This window comes from Perca fluviatilis, chromosome 24 (genome assembly GCF_010015445.1).
Source record: "Perca fluviatilis chromosome 24, GENO_Pfluv_1.0, whole genome shotgun sequence".
Lineage (NCBI taxonomy): Eukaryota > Metazoa > Chordata > Actinopteri > Perciformes > Percidae > Perca > Perca fluviatilis.
The window spans coordinates 2,225,664-2,244,533 of NC_053135.1; the positions used below are offsets into that span (position 1 = coordinate 2,225,664).

Here is an 18,870-nt window from a genome sequence, read left to right on the forward strand (position 1 = left end):
AGAATTCTTCATCTACAAAGTAACTCCAGCTGCCAGATAAATGCAGAGGAGAACAAGTCCAATATCTCCCTCTAAAAGTACTTAAAGTACTTAATATGTAACTTTCACTCTGTGTTGATTCTGGCGGCCACTTTGGACCACTCCTGCCGTCAGAAAGGTCTTTCCTTTACGGTGCTGTATTGCCCACGGTATTACTGAGTCAGCGGTACCAGTAGGTCATATAGTTGCGATGAATGTTTTGCTCAGACAGAAAATCATTCATTTACAATAAGAGAATATGTTACAGATGCTTCATTGCATTTCAAGTGTTGCATAAAGAGATTGTTGTAGCAACCAACCTAATAACTTAGAAACCCACGGACGATTTACATAGGTACAGGGGGACAAGTGAAAAGAAAAGAGTAGGCCAACAGCAAACACGGAGTAAAAGGAATAACACGTCCGCGCTAAATGGAAGGGGGACGTAATGTAATGTCGGCTACTGACGTACAACCACATTGCGCACTGTAAAGTTATGAATGAAATAGATATATTACATAGCTGAGGGCCAATTCGGGTACAGTACAGTTTAACGTCGCTGAGCAAACGGGGACGAGGAACAACTGGATATACTCTCATCTCCATCTCCAAATGCTAAAATGTTTGATGCTTTCATATGTCAACGTCATATGTTTCACTAACGTTAGTTGGAGAGCTAATTTACCTGATAGGTCGGACCTCCGTGGTTAACTATATATCTTTAAGCGTTACAAATATGGCTGAAAATGTCAACAGAAATGAACACGTTTTTCATAAAGAACATCTTATTCAGTCTGATATTGTTTGTGACTTCCTGTCTACACGTTTGTATTGATTCCTTGTACAAAAATAGTACACCGTGACAGAGACCTTTGGGGTTTAAGGTTCTGCTGAAAGCTCATTACTCTAATCAGCTTAGTCCAGTGAAACAAGAGACCACTGAGCACGTGTGGCATGTTAAGGTCATGGTTACAATGTGAATACTCGCTGATAAAGGATCATAAAACTGGTTCTATACAGTAAGTATTTGTTTTAGTTATCTCGTATCTCAAGTTTCCCCGTCTGGTTTAACCAGGAATTCCTCCTTAGAAGAAACGATTTGCTGTTTTAAGTTTTCTAATATCAGATTCCTGTCGACTGTCATCCAGAAGAAAATAATGTCACCTTACAAGCTTTTCTAGAACATCCATGTTTTCCTATTGAAAACGGTCTTTGGTAGCCAAAACAAAAGTTTGTGGTCTGAAATCAATGACAAAAACTAAATGAGACTGGAGGAAACGTCAGTTTGATTCAATCAAAACGTCATGATTATTTAATTGTTTCATAACTTGCATGAAATCATTTAATCACCAAAACAGCTTTTCTAGGAAAAACCCAGGAACCCTTTCTAGTAACCGGAAAGTTTTTTAACTTCATTGTGACTAAAGCGGTGACTAAATTTACTTCCCGCCTTCCAAGAAGTCTCTGTCTCCAGGCCACTATCAGGGCCAGCTCACCTGCCAGAAACCTACCTGCCAGGAGTCTGCTAAAGCAACTATAAATATCTCTTTTCCACCACAGCATCTATCCCAGGAATTAGGACCTGGCGAGGCAGCGTCTAAATATAGTTTCCAGCTGTACAAAAGTACCGGGAAGAACTTTGTCGCGGTCAAACTAATTTTACTTTGGATACTTTACTTGTAAGCGAGTATATTTTGCCGTTTTAACAGAGAAACAAAAAGGATTTAGGTCAGGAACACCAGACATAAAACAACAAAATATCCTCCTTACGTAAACGACCGACATCAAGATTGAAGCGACAGTAATGAAGTCATAAGTGAGCTTAGAGGTTTAAAGTCTGCTCTTATGACGGTACAGGACAGCAGCACTGACATGCAAACAGCAGCCGATCCTCGAGCGCTAACAACAGTCACAGCGAATAATCCCTGCCTTGATCTTGCAGGAGAGGAGGATTTAAAAAAAACGCCTTGTTGGGTTTTCTATCTGGAGTTCTCCGCTGATCCTGACGCCGCACAGGCCTCAGGACACGATAACATCAATGAAAAGTGCAATAATAATAATAATTTAAAAAAAAAACTTTAGCTCATTGTTTCTAATCCTTCAACATCTGCCCTCCTTCAATCTGTCCTACAGAAGCAAAGTATTCATTATTTTAGATTTTACATCAACAAAAATGCATGCCATTTAAGGATTTAACAGCCACAGAGCTGAGGCTGGGTTTATTATCACTCCATGTTTCTGAGTAGAAGTCCAGCATAATGGTTCTGTTGTATAAAAGGTCCATCATTATTAAAAAAAACTGGGTGCATGGGCACAAGCCTCATTCCTAGGGATGGAGCCAGACGTTGTAAACATTCAGGGCTTAGTTCAAACCTACGGGGAGGTCTGGGGGCATGCTCCATTCACAGCAGCTATGTGCTCTCTCTTTCTTTTTTATAACAGAATGCCTAAACATCTGGACATCACACCAATTGCACTGCATTATGTTTCGTAGCTATATGTACGAATGGTTCATAACAGCCTGTGCTGTTGCTTTATAAAAGAAAAACATAATCCAACCCATCCTGCTGTCCTGTTCCCCCTGCTCCTTATACCCAATCTCTCAGCCATTAAAACCTCAGAGGCATCACACCTCTAGCACTCCTCAATCAATACTTCACACCACTACCATCTGGTCCAAGATACAGGACACTAAAAAGGAGAGCAGGGGCTTAGTCCTTTATGCAAAAGCAGAACTGAACAATCTCCCTCTGGGGAAATAAATCTAAATCTGTAAATACTTTCTGGGGCTTCTCTCAAACAGACTTTGCAAAGAGCTTCTCAACAAAAGATTAAAAAAAGGGACATCAAATAAGGCCGCCAATGTAAATCAAAAGTCAGATAAAAGACAAAGATGTGTTGGTCCTGAACTGCCCCAGAGAGCTTAACTCGCCTTAGCATCAGTCGTTCACAGTTCACACTCCTGTGATGACGCAGCGTAGGATCAGAACTGAAAGAGTCACCGTGGATGCACTCTGGTGATAAATAGACCTGCAGGTAGAATTAAATGACCATATCAGACCTGATAAGACTCAAAATACTTTAGATTTCTAATACGTTTTGTTTCATTCCTCATGTCAGCTATGAGCGCATCATCAAACAGTCACGCGTCGATTTGATTCCCTTCTCACTTCACCTCCAGGGTTTTAGCCAGTTCACAACTTCCTGTCTCACAGAAATAGACCCAAGCAGAGGGTAAAGCCTCGAGCTGTCCGGGCCTCACGCATGTGAATCCTCAGAACAGGGGAAAGCCTCTCTGAATGTCCCGACTGGTCTTTAGTTCTGGTCACACTGTACGGCCTGAAACCCCCCACAGGGACTACGGAAAGTGAAGAATGTCCACTGCTGTTAATTCATGCTGCACAGACACAAAGAAAGCCCTATGATGCTGTAAGTAAAGAGCATGATTTACACTTTTAAAGTTGAATTTAATGTGCCAGTGGAGCTCATTATCTGAAGCATAACTTCCATAACATCCAGATAGATTAGAACGGTCTATGCCAGCGAGACATGGGCACTCGAGGCTCTCCAGGAAAGGAGACTTCATGCCTTTCATATCTGCTGCCTACGCCCAATACTAGGGTTGGATATTGTTTGGGTTTTTTGGATACCTAAAACGATGCTAAAATGATTAATGACACCGGCTGCCATGTGTAATGTTAACTAGCATCACGCAGCGATGTTTCTGTTGACTGTAACGTCCGTTACGGAGAACCAGAGGCTAGAGCAGTCATTTAGGGCCCCGGAATGAGGCCGAAATACGAAATCTGGATCGTCATTCAATTCAGTTTGTTTAAGAAGGGGACAGTGCAAATTAATTAAACGCATGATTATACATGGGTTAAAAATGCCAAAAGGCTATTTTTCATCTGTAGTCCCCTGGCCTCGATGTTAAAAAAGCTTTTTAAAATACAAATAAACAAGAATGAAAAGACAACACAAGCAGAGCAAAACTCATCACAAAACAATACACAGGTTTCAAAGTAAAACAACAGAGCATAGAGTACAAAGATTAGGTCCGGTAGGTACCGGTCGTTTAGGAACTGGTGTCATATTGGCACCAAGTTTTGGTACCCAACCCTACCGAATACTCTGCATCTCCTGGAAAGACGAGGTGCCCAACAGGGGTGCTCTGTCCCGAACAAAGATCCCATCTATGTCCACACTCCTCAAGGATGGAAGAGACCCCAAATATCTTTTTATGGAAAGCTCGCTTTAGGGAAAAAGGCCATCAGGGTGGCCACTTCTACGCTACATAGATGTACTGTATGTCAACGTGACCTGAAAACAACCAGCACTGACACAAATAGCTGGGAAGCCTCAGCAAAGGACAAACACCTGCCGAATGAAATCCAGAGATTTAAAGAACAGCTGCTTCAGTGGAACGAGAAGAGCAAGGATGCCTACTACCCTTATGATTACAGAGATTGTGTTATTGTCCTGTAAACACACAGTGCATGTGGGGAAACTAATCTAATTCCTGATGGCTCTCAAAGATACGCCGATGACTGCGTGCGTTTTCGGATCGCTGATTTATTTTAGGTTAAAGCTATCAAAGCAACTTCTTTATCACGTCTCAAAGTCCTTGAGCTGCAATAATATCAACGATTAGTCCAAGAACATTGTGTAACAGAGTACACACAAATGGTTACAGACTGAAGGAAAGACAAAACTCCAGGGCAAAACCTCGTCTACATTATCAGAAATATGAGCCTGTTACAAGACTTTAGTTTACGGTTGATAAAGGTCAAGGAAAACAGCCAGTATAATTCAATCCTGACTTGAAACTTAGTGTGTTAGCATGTTGCTTTTTATCAGAAAACACAAAGTCCAGCTGAGGCTCATGGGAAAAGTCATAAACCAAAAAATCCTTCAGATAGACATATTTCAGTCTCGATGTTGCAGCTGGTAGTAACGATGCAAAATGATGAAGACGTCTATTATACAGGGAGTAATGGATGAGTAAATGCTCACTACACTCTACAAACTGAAGTATCAAAAGCACAGCTGATGGCGCTAGATTAAAAAAATAAAAAGTTTTTAAGAATTTCTACCCAATTAAATCCTAAAGTATTAGTATTATTAGTCCTGATGTCACTTCATGAAGTAATATTACTTTTTAAGGAGTAATAAGTAAAGAATTACATATTACACTTCCTGAGTAACTTGCCCAACACTTTGTAACGTAGAAATAAAATGGATTATGGATCATTTTGTTTCTATAGTTTGTAGCTGATTTGAACAGCTGACTTCTCTATTGGCTGTTGAAACCGATGACGTCCCATTCGTTTTAAAACCAGCCTCTGGCGACTCGACTTTTCCCTGCAACGGTTTCTTCTTTGGTCTGAACTGGGCTTAAGTGACTCTATTTAATTTAAAGAACACAATATAAGAAGAATATACCAGGTTGGAGTTTTAAGTTTTAAGACTTTCCCGGACATGTTGATACTTAAGTAACAGCTTAATTTCCAAATTTGATAAACCTCCCTCATGGAGTCATGAAAAAAGGCCTTAATTCATCATTCCAGCAGCAGTCACAGTTAATCTAATCCAGTTTCGCCTCATCCAACCCTGCACAGCTGCATGATCGCTGTAAATCCATAAACAATAATCAAATCAAGCTGTGACGCATAAGAGTTCATTAAATCAAAATTCTCTACACTTAGGATTAAAAATACCTCTAGTCATTAATTGCATGCGTACAGGCTCAGTGTGAATCATTTAACGATACAATTTAATTTTATTTTTTGACTTCAACGCCATTTAGTTAGAAAATTATTCAAGAATTATTTCCTTTCTCAAAGATTATTCTGTACACTCAAGTAGCAGCTGTAAAAAAACAAACACTGCAAACTAGAGTTGTCAACTATTAAATTAGTCGCCGACTATTTTGATAATCAATTAATCGATTTGAGTCATTTTTTATGTAGAAAAGTAAAACTTCTCTGATGTCAGCTTGTTAAATGTGAATATTGTTCTAGTTTCTTCACTCCTCTGTGACAGGAAACTGAATATCTTTGAGTTGTGGACTAAACGAGACATTTGAGGACATCATCTTGGGCTTTTTGGGAAACACTGATCCACATGTTTCACCATTTTCTGACATTTTAGAGACCAAACTACTAATCCAATAATTGAGGAAATGATCAAGAGATTGATTGACAAGGAAAATAATCGTCAGTTGCAAGCACTACACCCAGCTACATTTTCTTTTTATTCCTTCCAGTGTTAGTGAAATATGTGCACATTTTCTGTTACAGAAGGAGCAAGTTAAAACGCAACAAAGGAGACAAGAACCTGTAGAGCATGATAATAAGGCAGAAACCAAATGCCATCACAAACACAGCAGCTCCAATAAACACCTGTCACACTGATTTCCCTACACATTTCTCAAAAGGTTCATCTGATACATGAAAGCAGCATCCCTCGCTATCTGTTCCTCACCCTCAATCCCAACACAGCGCTTCACCCGTTGCTGAGACGACCGGCTGCTCCCCCGTTACAGCGGCTGATCAATTCCCATCCCGCTGTTTGAGTCCTGACAGGTAAATCTATACGGTGGGAGTGAAGCGATGCTGCAGGCCGACACGCTGGCCCACAACAGGACGTCCACACAAAATCTATCCAATCCTTCAAACAGGACACAATTAATCATCGAGTAACCGCTTTATCGACCCGCAGGAGAAAGGGCAGCTAATTGGCACCGCTTTTACCAGATTACATCGTTATTTTCCAGATGTTGAAGATAATTAAAGCCATTATGAGAGTAATTAACACATTTCTTCCCTCATCTGAGCTCCAGACCTGCTGAAACCAGTAGGTCACTTAGGTCTTCTGAGGGATTACTGGTCGTCCCTGGAACGCTAGAAAAACCTGAAGGTGACCGTGTCTCTCCGACACTGGGGAACATACGATCTGTGGTCTCTGTTGACGCTTTCTAAAAAGCAGCTGAAGGCTAAACCGACTTTTGTCTGACGTTTGTAATTTTGTTTATTAGTTTTTTTCCATTGACATTTTATTCTTCTTTTTGCTTCTTCATTTGACTGTTTTTGGGTCTATTTTTTAACTTTTTTTTCTCTTGTGAAGCATTTTGTGACTTTGTAAAAGGTGCTGTATTAAATAAACGTATTATTATGTCTGAAGAACATTTAAGATCAATTCTTTCTATTCAGGCCAGACATATGAACTATGCAAACAACTTTGCATACACCATGTTATATAAATCTTTGTTTTTTTCATTTGTGAATGAAGCATGGACTTTTATTTTGAAGGGCACATGATACCATTATATTCTTTATTTTTCCGAGGCTTCTTTAAAAAAGATGCAAGCTCCATGCACATTTTTTAACGACAATTGAAAACCTATTCATAATTGTCAATCTTTGTTCGTTTTATTATGATAGTATGTTTTATTCTTCCTTTTCTTTCCCCTCGTTTTATTTTGATCTTTCACATATTCTACTGTTCTTGGAATAGCCGTTCTAAATATTTGCTACCTCTTATTGCTCATTTCATTGCTCAGTTAAATGAGCATTAAAACAAGTGCACACACTTGTGTGAGTTATCACACAAGTGTGTGCACTTGTTTTAATGGTTTCCCACTTTGCTGTAAAGCCAAGTCCAATACTTTGGTTTATGAACAAATACCTGCCGAGCTAATGCCATTCCTGCTATCAGCTGGACTTTGGTTAGGTTATGTGAGTGATGGGAATAATACAGAAACCTATATTGTCATATGGTTTGGGGGACTGGTTGCTCTGAGAGAGCAGGCATTAAAAAAGCAATTTAAATTAAGAGATAAGGTTTAATTAAAGAAAGCTGTTGTTGCTCTGTCACTCTGCTGTCCCCACAGGCGCAGCTCTGACCTTTAACAACAAAGACTCTAAGTCCCGACGAAGGAGAGGCTTAAGTGAAACACATTCAATTATAAAGGGAGACCAAGTTTATGGATCTCGATGACATTCAGTTGAATTAATTGCTGCATTCACCGTCGGACTGACAGCTACAGAAAAAACATTTCGGCAAGACTAAAACCTCGAAATGTGATGAAAAAAAAAGATTAGGCAACTGAACGGTACATTTCCTGCCTTATTAGAAACTCTGTCAATGCTGGAGTGCTTTTTATTTCTCTCGACGATGGAAATAAACGTTATTAGTTGCAGCTCCACACTGAACATCTGCATTGTAAAGCTTGTCTACTAAAACTTCAGCGTCCTTTAATGAGCTACGTAAGTCAAGTCTAACTTGAAGTTGTAGAAAAGAGTTGTAAAGAGTTATTCTTCATGAAAGTCAGGATTAATTCTATTTGAGTTTGTTTCTCTGAAACATTGTGATTGTTACTGTGTTACAGTGACGTTTCTGTCGGACACACTGTTGGACTTTGTGGCCACGACTTCAACCGTCATGTGCAGATCCAGCTTGATAAGTCTTATCTGAAGAATTCATACCAGTCGGTGGTGAACCCACACACACACACACACACACACACACACACACACACACACACACACACACACACACACGGGCAACACACTCAGACAGGAAACACAGATCTGAACAGACATCAGCATTCGATCCACAGGGAGTCACATGCACCTAATCACACGCATGCTGACGCCAGCCGAGCTTTGTGTTTGGCATAAACACTGCAGCGTTATATAATCCTGACTGTTAGTAATTAACAGACAGCTACTATATCACAAACACTCTGACACAGACAAACATCAGCACAGGGACGACAGGGTTCATTTAACTGAGATTACTCACATTTTGAAGTTATAATCCTAAAGATGTTTATTATCAAACTAGAGTTGTTCCAATACGGATATCAGAAAACCTCTGATACTGCGTCTATGCACCCATACGATATCCTATGATGAGCCATAAGAACTAAATGTATACGTTTAAACCGATTTTCCGCTCCGGTGTACAGTGGAGCCGACAGGAAGCACTGTACATTACTACAGTACAGTAATAAAGTCAAAAACTACAGTACAGTAGGCTGAATTCTGATTTCCTAAAGTGATGTAAACCAGTTTCAATCAGAGACAAGAAGGTCCGTCAGGATTAAAAGCTGTCCTGCAGCTGAATTACGTCTTTATTCACAATGTTAAATTACTGCTCATTCAAATCCTGCGGCTCCAGCTTCACTTTAAAACTACTTTTCAGAGCCATCATACAATCCATCCGAGATTTCAGGTGGAAACTACTTCAAATCTACTCTAATGTCATTTTCAATGCTACTTTGTGTCTCTAGTTTGGCCCGATTTCATAAGTTTGTCATCACAAACATCTGCAGCAAGTTAAAATAATCACAGCCGATCATGTCAATGCTTTTAGATAAGCTGCGACTAACAATTTTCTGTATGCCATCTAATCATTCCGACTACTACTTCAGCAGACAAGTAAACTCATAGGTGGGTACCCTCTCTTTGTGCCCGTCTGTCCAGCAACTTGGAAGCGAGCGGTTTCCGGGTCAATGCGGGTCCAATTTCACGTGCCTTTATTTAAAAAAAACGCCTCGTTAGTCAGTCCAGTAACATGTGACTGCAAAAAAAACATAATTTATCTTTCTAAAAACAGCCTGTGTTCATGTAACTAGCAACAGACTGGTGCCAATTAGTAAGATTTATACTGAATTTAAGGTTTGTGTCAGCCTGAATGGTCAAAGTTCACCTTAATAACTTAAGTTTAAACTTTCACAAGATAATAGCACACTGCTTATGATGTGTAGTCTTTGATTCATGATTAGATCTGAAACACAATCACAGGTAATGGCAGTCAGACTTCTTGTTAGTCACATTAAAGAAATGCTTCTTTCATGCATTTTATTTTTACGATTTGATGCTTTTTCAAGCGCTGCAGTTTTAACTATGAAGGCTGAAGGTTCGGAAATGTTTTGATCTTGAACGTGTTGGTTTTGAAGACGACAAAAAAAAGAAAACTGCCCACTGGGCTTTATCTGCATGGCCTGAATTTAAATGTCCAGCTGTGCTTTGAAACTGAGCATCAGTGCTGCACAGGGGAGGCTGAACATCTTCAAAGTCCAGCATGATGTGATTAAACATGCAAGCCTACAAAACGCAGTACAGAAATCAAAGTCATGCTCACTTTTCTACAACAACCCCCAACTCACATTCATGATTCTCATTTACATTTTACAGATATTAACCACACAGAGAGAGAGCGCAACCACATCTTGTTTGTCCCTATAGCTATAGCTACGAAAAAGTAAAGCACTGTAATTTATATGTATTCCAGGTATGCAGCACATGCTGCTGTACTAGAGGGTGAAGATCTTCATAGGGAGGAGGTCAGGTGGATGTGTGGGTCCTAAAATAGAGCACTTTCAAGCCGGGGATCGGAGGAAAACAAAAGACTTTCACCCAGAAAAACGCTTGTTTGTTCTCGGTCAGCGTTTTAATCCAAACCACCATCTTTTTCTTAAACTTAACTAGTTGTTTTAGTGCCTAAATTTAACTGTCTTCGCTGCAGGACGCTTCATTTTTGTCGGCTAAACCCCTCAAAGGACCGACAGCTCACAGAGCGCTGTAGCCGGTGTCACGTGACCGGGCCGGCGCTCGCCTAATTTCGTGGGATGCCATACGAACTGGTACGCACAAGATTTCGTACGACATCATACGAACCCGTTTATGAGCAACCCAAGAATGCGTTGTCCTCATGCACACCCTAGGTGTGGTCTGAAGTACTTGTCTCGCCATGCTTATCTGTTTTAACACATGTTTGGACACTGAGATGTGTAGTTTCCACTGAAAGGGGACCAGGGGGTTACTTTGAGACTGATCCACTCATTACAAACTAAAATCACTCAAAACACCAGGGTGGAATAGTTTATAACACCTAACATTAATGTACTATGTGCTCCTGGGTGATCTCCACAACATGTGTAGTAGTTAGACAACTAGCTGGCTGGTGTTCTAACAAATGGAGTCAGCTGCTACACAAATTCCCCTTTTGCAGCGGCAATTTACAATATAGCTGAAATTAACACAGCACAGCATGGTGTGAGTGGTTTAGTTCATTTGCAGGTGAAAAGATGTATAGCCATCTACTTAAACTAGACTACATTAATTGAAAGGGTTCATCACAGACTGCTGTTACCCTCGTTTTATGTGACTACTTCTTAGAGGTAAGATCAACGAGGAATTCACTGGAAAAATGCAAAAAAGTAAACAGAATTTTTTCTGCTGTCCTAGTGTTAATCATCAAGTTTGGCATTACTGAGTCAAGTCTAATGAGTCTATGGACATGTATGGATGTCACTATGTTTAGTTTATTTTTAACATGTTAAAAAAAGATCAATAACATGTACATCTGAGTACAGACAACAACAAAAAAACACAAACAAAACCCTCAGCAAACGTATCTTTCAAAATTCCAGTAACTGATTCAAATAAGGGTTCCCATGTCATTAGGAGGCAATGATCAAAACAACTGAACTACATCTTTGAAATTGGCAAAACTAGCAAATATGTTTTGAAAACCCAGTAAATGGGTCTGTAATTCAGGTGTGAAGTAAAGTATTTAAAACATACTGAGCATGTGGAATAATGTCCAACTCTGGTCTCACTAAACTGAAAAGAAGAAGAAACAGAGGGGAAAACATGGTTTATCTTCTTTAAACTATCCTTATTCCCTCCCTTTAACCACCCTCTTCTACAGGTGAGCCTGTTCAGACTGTTCAGGATTTGTTTTCATTCACCCTTAACCCCCGTATTGTCATCCTGTCGACCATGCAACTGTTTTCCTGTTTACAAAGCATAAAAATTATCATGTTATACCTTCTCAGGCAACTTTATGCCAAATTATTACCACTAGTTACACACTTCTTTTTGGAAATCATGGGCAATAAACTATAAATTATACATATTTGAGTAAAGAAATACAGAAATTATGAATTAGTATGACTAATAGTTAAGAACAGAAGAACATATGTTGATGGATAATCCCAGACTGGTATATGTCAAAGTTTATTAGGTCAAGATACTGTTTTGAAACCATTTCAATTTATGTAATGGCAGCACATAATCACACCTGTTCTCTTCCTTGGTTTGCCTGTTTGTAAAGAATAAATATAAATTATCAACCAATTATGAGATAAACCTAGGCTTCTAGTCAACTTCATTCAGTTATTTTGGGGGAATTTGGTTAAAAGAAATTAAAATTTCTAATCAAAACAAAATGAGCAGATTCAAGATTTATTTTGGGGCTCTGATGCTCATTTGTGATTCTTTTTTCAGATGTTTTAAACAAATAATTATCGGATTAATAAAAAATTAAATAAAAACCTCCATACCTAAACAAACTGAATAAACATAGTTTCATTTTGCTATATCCATAATACGTTCTTAATTAACTTAATTAACATTCTTAATTAAGGAGGCAATCTTCTAAATGTTAGGCTACTTAATAAAGGCGCACCTGTAAGCCAAGTGTTGCTTCCCGATTAGAAAGCATGAATCCGCCTTACCTCTCAAGTTAATGCACCGCTTGGAGACCCGCCTGCAGCCGTTATGAAACCTCCAGGAGAGAGATTCCTCGAGCACAGAACCACACCGGGAGCAGGACGGGCCGGTAGCCGGTCGATGCGGCCGTTCGTCCGGGTGAACTCCGTGTGAAGGAGCCGGAGCTGGCAGTGAAGCTGATCTCTGCCGGTGAGCTGTCAGCGGAGTGTTGCGTTCACTGTCGTCGAAGTGTTTTTTTTCCCAGCGCCCCCCTCCTTCCCCCACCTGGTCCCGCGTCATCAGCCGGAGAGCAGCTGGAGCTCCAGCCTCTCCTCTCGGGGCGGAACCAGCCTCCTGTGCGCTCCTCTCCGCCTGGAGGAACGAGCTAGGGAAGATCATTGCTGCCAGGAAAATAAAAACAAGAAATATAATATTATCATTCTGCCTTGAAATTATGGCTACTTGATTATGGACAAAATTATATTCACAACTATTTTGGTCATTATTGAAATCACAATTATTTTATTATTACTAATTGACTTTTAGAAAGATTTATTGAACTTTAAAAACAGTGAAACAGTTAAACAAATCAACACTGAAAACGTTTTCTAAACTCTTCCAAGTATTTTACTTTCATTCTTAGTTTGCTGATATGATCAAAAGCTCCAGAAGAGCTACTAAATAGACTACTAGATTGTTTCTTTCAGCTGCTGTTTCCGAGGTCAAGAATGACCTTCACATAATAACTATGGTTTCCAAATGCATTTTTTCCCATATGATTTAATGTTATATCATTTATTTATAACAGAATCTTTCAGGCAATCATATGACCCCATAAACTGGTAAATGACTATCACACATGTCATACTCTGATATAAAAAGATCTGAAACCAATACAGAGGACTGTCGTACTGTACAGTACTGTTTCAGAATGAATTCCTACATGCTGTGACCCTGCAGCAGCAGCAGCACCGTCTGCCTCATGATATGTGTGAAAGAGCAGTCACGTCTCATCAGTATTAGCTTTGTCCCACAGAGACAAAAATAGTCAGATTATTCTCCAGAGCAGCTTGTTTGTTGGGAGGCCTTGAGTGTATGTTGCTGTGTTAACTTACTGTCTCTTCGCCGATGTTTAACCAATGAGAAGAGCATGATGCTCAGTGCCCCGGGGGTAAGAGGCATGACTCAAATTAGCTCGAGTGCATCGTCCTCGGACTGATTCATCACACAGATCCAGATCCCAGGATGCAAAGAGTCCACATGGCAGATAAATGCAAGCTGATGTGAAGAAGGGAGGAAGAAGTGGTGTGCATTTAAAAAATGTTTTCCTACCAGCTGAAATGTGACCATGTCGGTAATGGAAGAGCTACACATTTAAACTATAAACCTGTGTTACATCAACTATAAGGACAGAGATGAAAGACGCTTTGGCCAACATTAATGTTTCCACTCACATGAAATGCCTAAAATACAAAAAGAAAAGAAATTCCTTGGAGGACCTTGTCGTAAATGCCAAGTTGTTCAATTAAACAAAATGGTGCTTTAAACCAACGTAACTGTGTCGATGTTCATGTCTGGGCACATCCGATCTGACACGGTTTCCGGTCTTTTCGCAGTGCTTTTCATTTGCACATCTAAGAATCTATGTGCGAATTTTCATACCTGTACTTGGACATTTACATGTTTATTTAGTATACCAAAGTGCCTTTATAATGAGAGAAAGCAGTAAGAATGCTTGTGCGATGCTCAGGTAGCAGTATAACTTGACATTCAACGTGAATATTAGGGAGCTTTTACTGCACCATTGCAGATACTATGGTTTCTAATATAGAAAAGTAACGCACACCAAGGGCTGTCGTGAGGATGTAGTCTCGAAAGTAGGAAAAAAGTGTCACACACTCTGGCATATGTATTTCTCTTTTTATTCTGAGAACGTTTCAAAATCAATGTTGTTTTTGATGAGGGCCAGGGGGCTGAAAACATCAGAACAAATAGAGAAATGCATATTTACTGTAGCCAGTGTGTGACACCTTTTTTACTTCTTGTTTAGCTTGTTGTTTAGCTGGTTTCTAGAATATGTATTAGATAGCAGATGTGGTTAAAAAAAAACTGCTTAAATGAAATAAATTAAACTTTGCAGCTCTAAAACCTTTTCAAAAACCACCGGGCATCAACCCTTTTTTAATGCTTTGCAACTTAATTTAGTACAGCTTTTTAATGTGAGGCCCACACTATTGACTGACAATGCAACAAAAAAAATTAAACAAAACAAGTTTGACTTTCTTTTGGGGGTAAGTTTTTATTAAGATGTTATTAATGAAATTCTTATCAACTCCGCCATGGCCGGTCCCAAAACGTTACAGAAACATTGACAACAGAAACACAGACTTTAGCTCTGGCAGAGGAAGGTTCTTCACAAAGAAGAAGTTTGATGCTGACAGTTGAATGCTGCCATGTCAGGTAAGCCACAGAGCCAATTCTTCCTCCTGGCCTTCCTGTCGCTCCCTTCTCTCACCCTGCACAGGGGCTCCCTGACCATCTCGGCCTAGACTCGCTCCTTATTCTGCAGGGCTTTCTTTGCCTCTTCACGCTGGATCTTCAGCAGCTTCTCCATCCTCTTCACCTCAGTCTCAAGCTGGGCAATCTTCACTCTCTGGCTCTTCAGCGTAGCCTCTACCTGATACACTGTGTCGTCCACGATCTGCTGTAGCCGACTGATCTTGAGGCATAGCACTTCCTCTTCTCCCTTCCCGATAAGCTCATCTTCTTCCCCTGGATCTTTGAGCTCATCTGAAACGGTCGTGTGACTGCTCAGGCTCTCCGCGCTCGCTGCAGCAGGTGCGTATGGCTCCGTGTTGCAGAGTACAAACTCGTCATCATCAGGAGCCTTTGTGTTCATCTGACTGAGAGCCCGATGCAGCTGATTGGACGCCTCCTCCAGCTTGGAACGGAGGTCAAAGTTTATCGCAGATTCTGGACTCAGTCTGGAGACCTGGTTCACCTGAACCTCCTTGTCCTCGCTGGTCTCCTTGGCAGTCTGGACACGACTGCAATGACCCTTCGCAGGCTGGTGTCTTAAGTCCCTGTTTATTCGCTTCTGAGCAAGAAGGCTTTCAGCAGCCTTCTTCTGCTTGGCTTCGGCCTCGTTCAGCTTTAGTTTCAGGGCTGCAATTTCCTCTCTCTGATCATAGCCCCAAGTGTCTCTGGTGTTTTTACACTGGAGCAGATCAAGGACTGCACCCAGGGTCTCAATCTTGGTTTTCAGATTGGCTCTTTCATGAGGGGTGCACAACAGGAGCTTCACCTTGGTGGACTGGAGACCTTTACTGACTTCCATCTCCCAGTTTTTGATAAAGGACTTCACACGACAGTCCAGGCTGGCGGTGTTGGCTGTTGCCATTATCTTTGTCTCGATGCCGTTTCCTGACTCTGTGTGTGAACTAGGGTTCTCTGGACTGACGGGGATGACTAACCTCTTGCGTGTGCAAACCTTTTCTGTACCTCTCGCTTTTCAATCAATCAGAGTTCTTTCATTCAGTCTAAGAACATCGTAGGTGGATATACCAAAGGGAATGATTGTGGTGTTCCATTCTTAAATCCATTTTGTTACCGTGGTAACAGCAAGTGCAATGTAAACCAACACATAGAAAAGTCCTTCCCTTTCCCGTGGACCACCATGGGACCTTATTCTGGAAAGAAATATGTATGGTAGTGAACAGGGAGAGACAATCTTTTGATCCCGTTAGAATTGAACCATGAATTACATACATGATGTTCGTCACTTGCAAGGTAATTTTGCAAGTTAAGAAAGTCTCACAAAGTGTGCACTGTTAATGGTATAATGTAGAAAGAATATGAATAAATAAATAGAGTAGACATGCCTAAGTCAAAGTCATATACTGATAAGATGACACTTTGGTACAGAAAAGGTACTCAAAGACATTAATCAATCAAAAACCTTTTGAAGAATCACATAGGGATTTAAATATCCAGATCCAACGCATTCTCATGAACCGGTTCGTATGAGATCGTAGGGAAATGTAAGCACACCAATTCGTATGATATCTTTCGAAATCAAAAAATATGTGATATACGTATGAATTACAGGGCTTTAATTTTTGTAGCTGTATGTAAGAATGTTTCATGAGAACAGCCTGCCAGGTTACACGTTATAGGAACTTTTATAGATGTTTAGGACGAGTCCTCGTGGTGAACGTACATTCCAAACAGCCCGGAAACTTCCTAGCCTGGATGTGTTTGGGAGGCACATCATGCTGTAGGCCTCGGCTGCGGCGCAAAGATCACTGTGATTATGCATTGTGAAATGGGTCGGTGGGAGGAATGTCACAGTCGCTATGCAACAGATTTAATATAATCACCTTCCCCCAGATTAGGAGGGAATATCACCAGAAGGCCTTTCGTTTAAATTACACACCATACAAGTGTTGCTTTAACCTCTCTCTCCCCCAAGCACCGGGCTTTATCATTTACCATATGCTGCAATGCTTTGCTGCATTACCTTTGACATGTTACATAAGATGCTTGCTTCAGAGCGGATGAGACGGATTAAAAAAATATACAGTTTTCCATCAAACCAAGCACTTTACTTTGAAAAACCTAACTCCGTCTCGTTTGGTAGTGCCCCAGCATTTTCTCTGTCTCCTATGTTCTCTAGAACTTGGGATTTTTGCTACACGTACGTTTTAACTGTGTTTTTTCCAGCGTGTGCCCAGCTGTTCTTCAGTCTGTTTCACCGACCTGCTGGATTTCTTCATCAATAAACTGTTAGAACTTGCTCAATCTGTCAGCCTCAGTTGGTCCAGAACACTAAAAACACAACCATGCCATAGACGTCGCTGACACCGATGACTGGGCATGGATGTGAATATCAATCAGGCTCATACTTTTTGGAAATTCACATAATTCATACCTGAAGACTTTCCAGAGAGTTTGCTTTAGGTGCAGACTTCACCAAACTTTTGATAAATAGTTATCTAATGTATTTAATAAATTGCTTCTACGAACAAGGTTCAAGTTTAATTGCAGAGTGACAAACACCATATGTGACAGAATGAGTCCAAAACTGCACACGCTGTACTGCTGAATTTCAAAAAGGTAAATAAGTCCTTCTCACCAGTCATGTGTATCTTATCTAATCAGGTTATAAAACGATGACAGCAGTGTTAGTTTAAGTAAAAGACAGTTGAAGACAAATAGCCTGCAGCTCTCAGCAGCGATCCAAAGACACGCATGACGGTTGGGAAGTACATGTTCTTATTTACCTTTTTGAAATTCTACAGTACAGTGTATTCAGAATTGGACTCATTCTGTCACAACTCATGTTTGTCACACTGCAATTAAACTTCAACCTTGTTCAGTCTGAATAATGTATTTTCTCCTCTCTCTTCCACAACCATCTGTCCACTCGTTCGATACTGCAAACTGACACACAGAAAAAACACATTATTCCCTACATCGTGCACACGCAAATGTGTTCATATTTGCCTCCAAAATGTATTTAATTTATTTTAAATGCATTGTTTTACATTACTAATTGGATATTGCAGACATGTTTCTTTATGATTATGAGTATTACTGTGCTATAAAATAATAGCAAAGATTTGGCTTCTTTTCCAAAAATGTAACTTTATAACAGACCTTAAACAAGACTGATCACTCCATATGTTAGCCTTCATGTTTTAAAATGAAGCTGGACAATTCACACTGTATTTTCCTGCTAGGTGGCAGTAACACACCAACATTGTTTTTCTTACATTTTGTAGCTCGCGTCATGTGTTGATGACTGCACAACCTTTTTAGTGAAGCAAATCTTTAGACTTTGCAGCTGTGATGAGAAATGGTAAATAAAATAAACTATCAGTTATTGATTGTGGAAATCACTGAGTTACAGACTCTAATCTAACACCGTAACGGATGTCTTGCTCAAAGGCAGCCTGTCAGTTACTTCCAGTGGAAAACGAGAGCTTTTCTAGTTTACTAGTCCAGGATTTTGTAGCGTAATGCTCACCATTTTAACCTCAATTGGGGTGATGTAATCAGTGGCGTTACAGTAAATCCCTCTGGACAATCAGCAGTGATCTGATTGACAATAATCCAGAGTGAAGCAATTGTGCTGAAAGCATCAGCGCTACAGTGCTATAAGTTCTTCATCACACTCTTTCACAAGATGACATTAAACAAGCATAATACGCTCATACAGGTGAAAATACAATGTCAACTAATTGATGTTAAACTGATGCTTTTAGCCACAAGAGCAGCTGCTTTTAGTTGCACCAGAAGGGATGAAAACCACGCCCTCTAGTGCCGGTTCAGGCACATTAGGGGTTTC

At 40.2% G+C, this 18,870-nt stretch overlaps 1 protein-coding gene across 2 annotated transcripts in view; it reads right to left on the minus strand.

Moving 5' to 3' along the window:
• Positions 1 to 12,751, minus strand: part of LOC120554726 (prolactin receptor-like) — a 28,067-nt gene extending 15,316 nt beyond the window's left edge. Inside the window, exon 1 of one of the 2 annotated variants that reach the window (XM_039793733.1) lies at positions 12,548 to 12,751. Coding sequence is in view for 1 of the 2 variants with exons in the window: in XM_039793732.1 (XP_039649666.1) it covers positions 11,613 to 11,683 (71 nt within the window). In the remaining variant the exon portion in view is untranslated. Of the gene's footprint in view, positions 1 to 11,612; positions 11,699 to 12,547 lie in introns of those variants that run through there. The other variant, XM_039793732.1, reaches the window with a different exon arrangement.
• Positions 12,752 to 18,870: the final 6,119 nt, after the last annotated feature.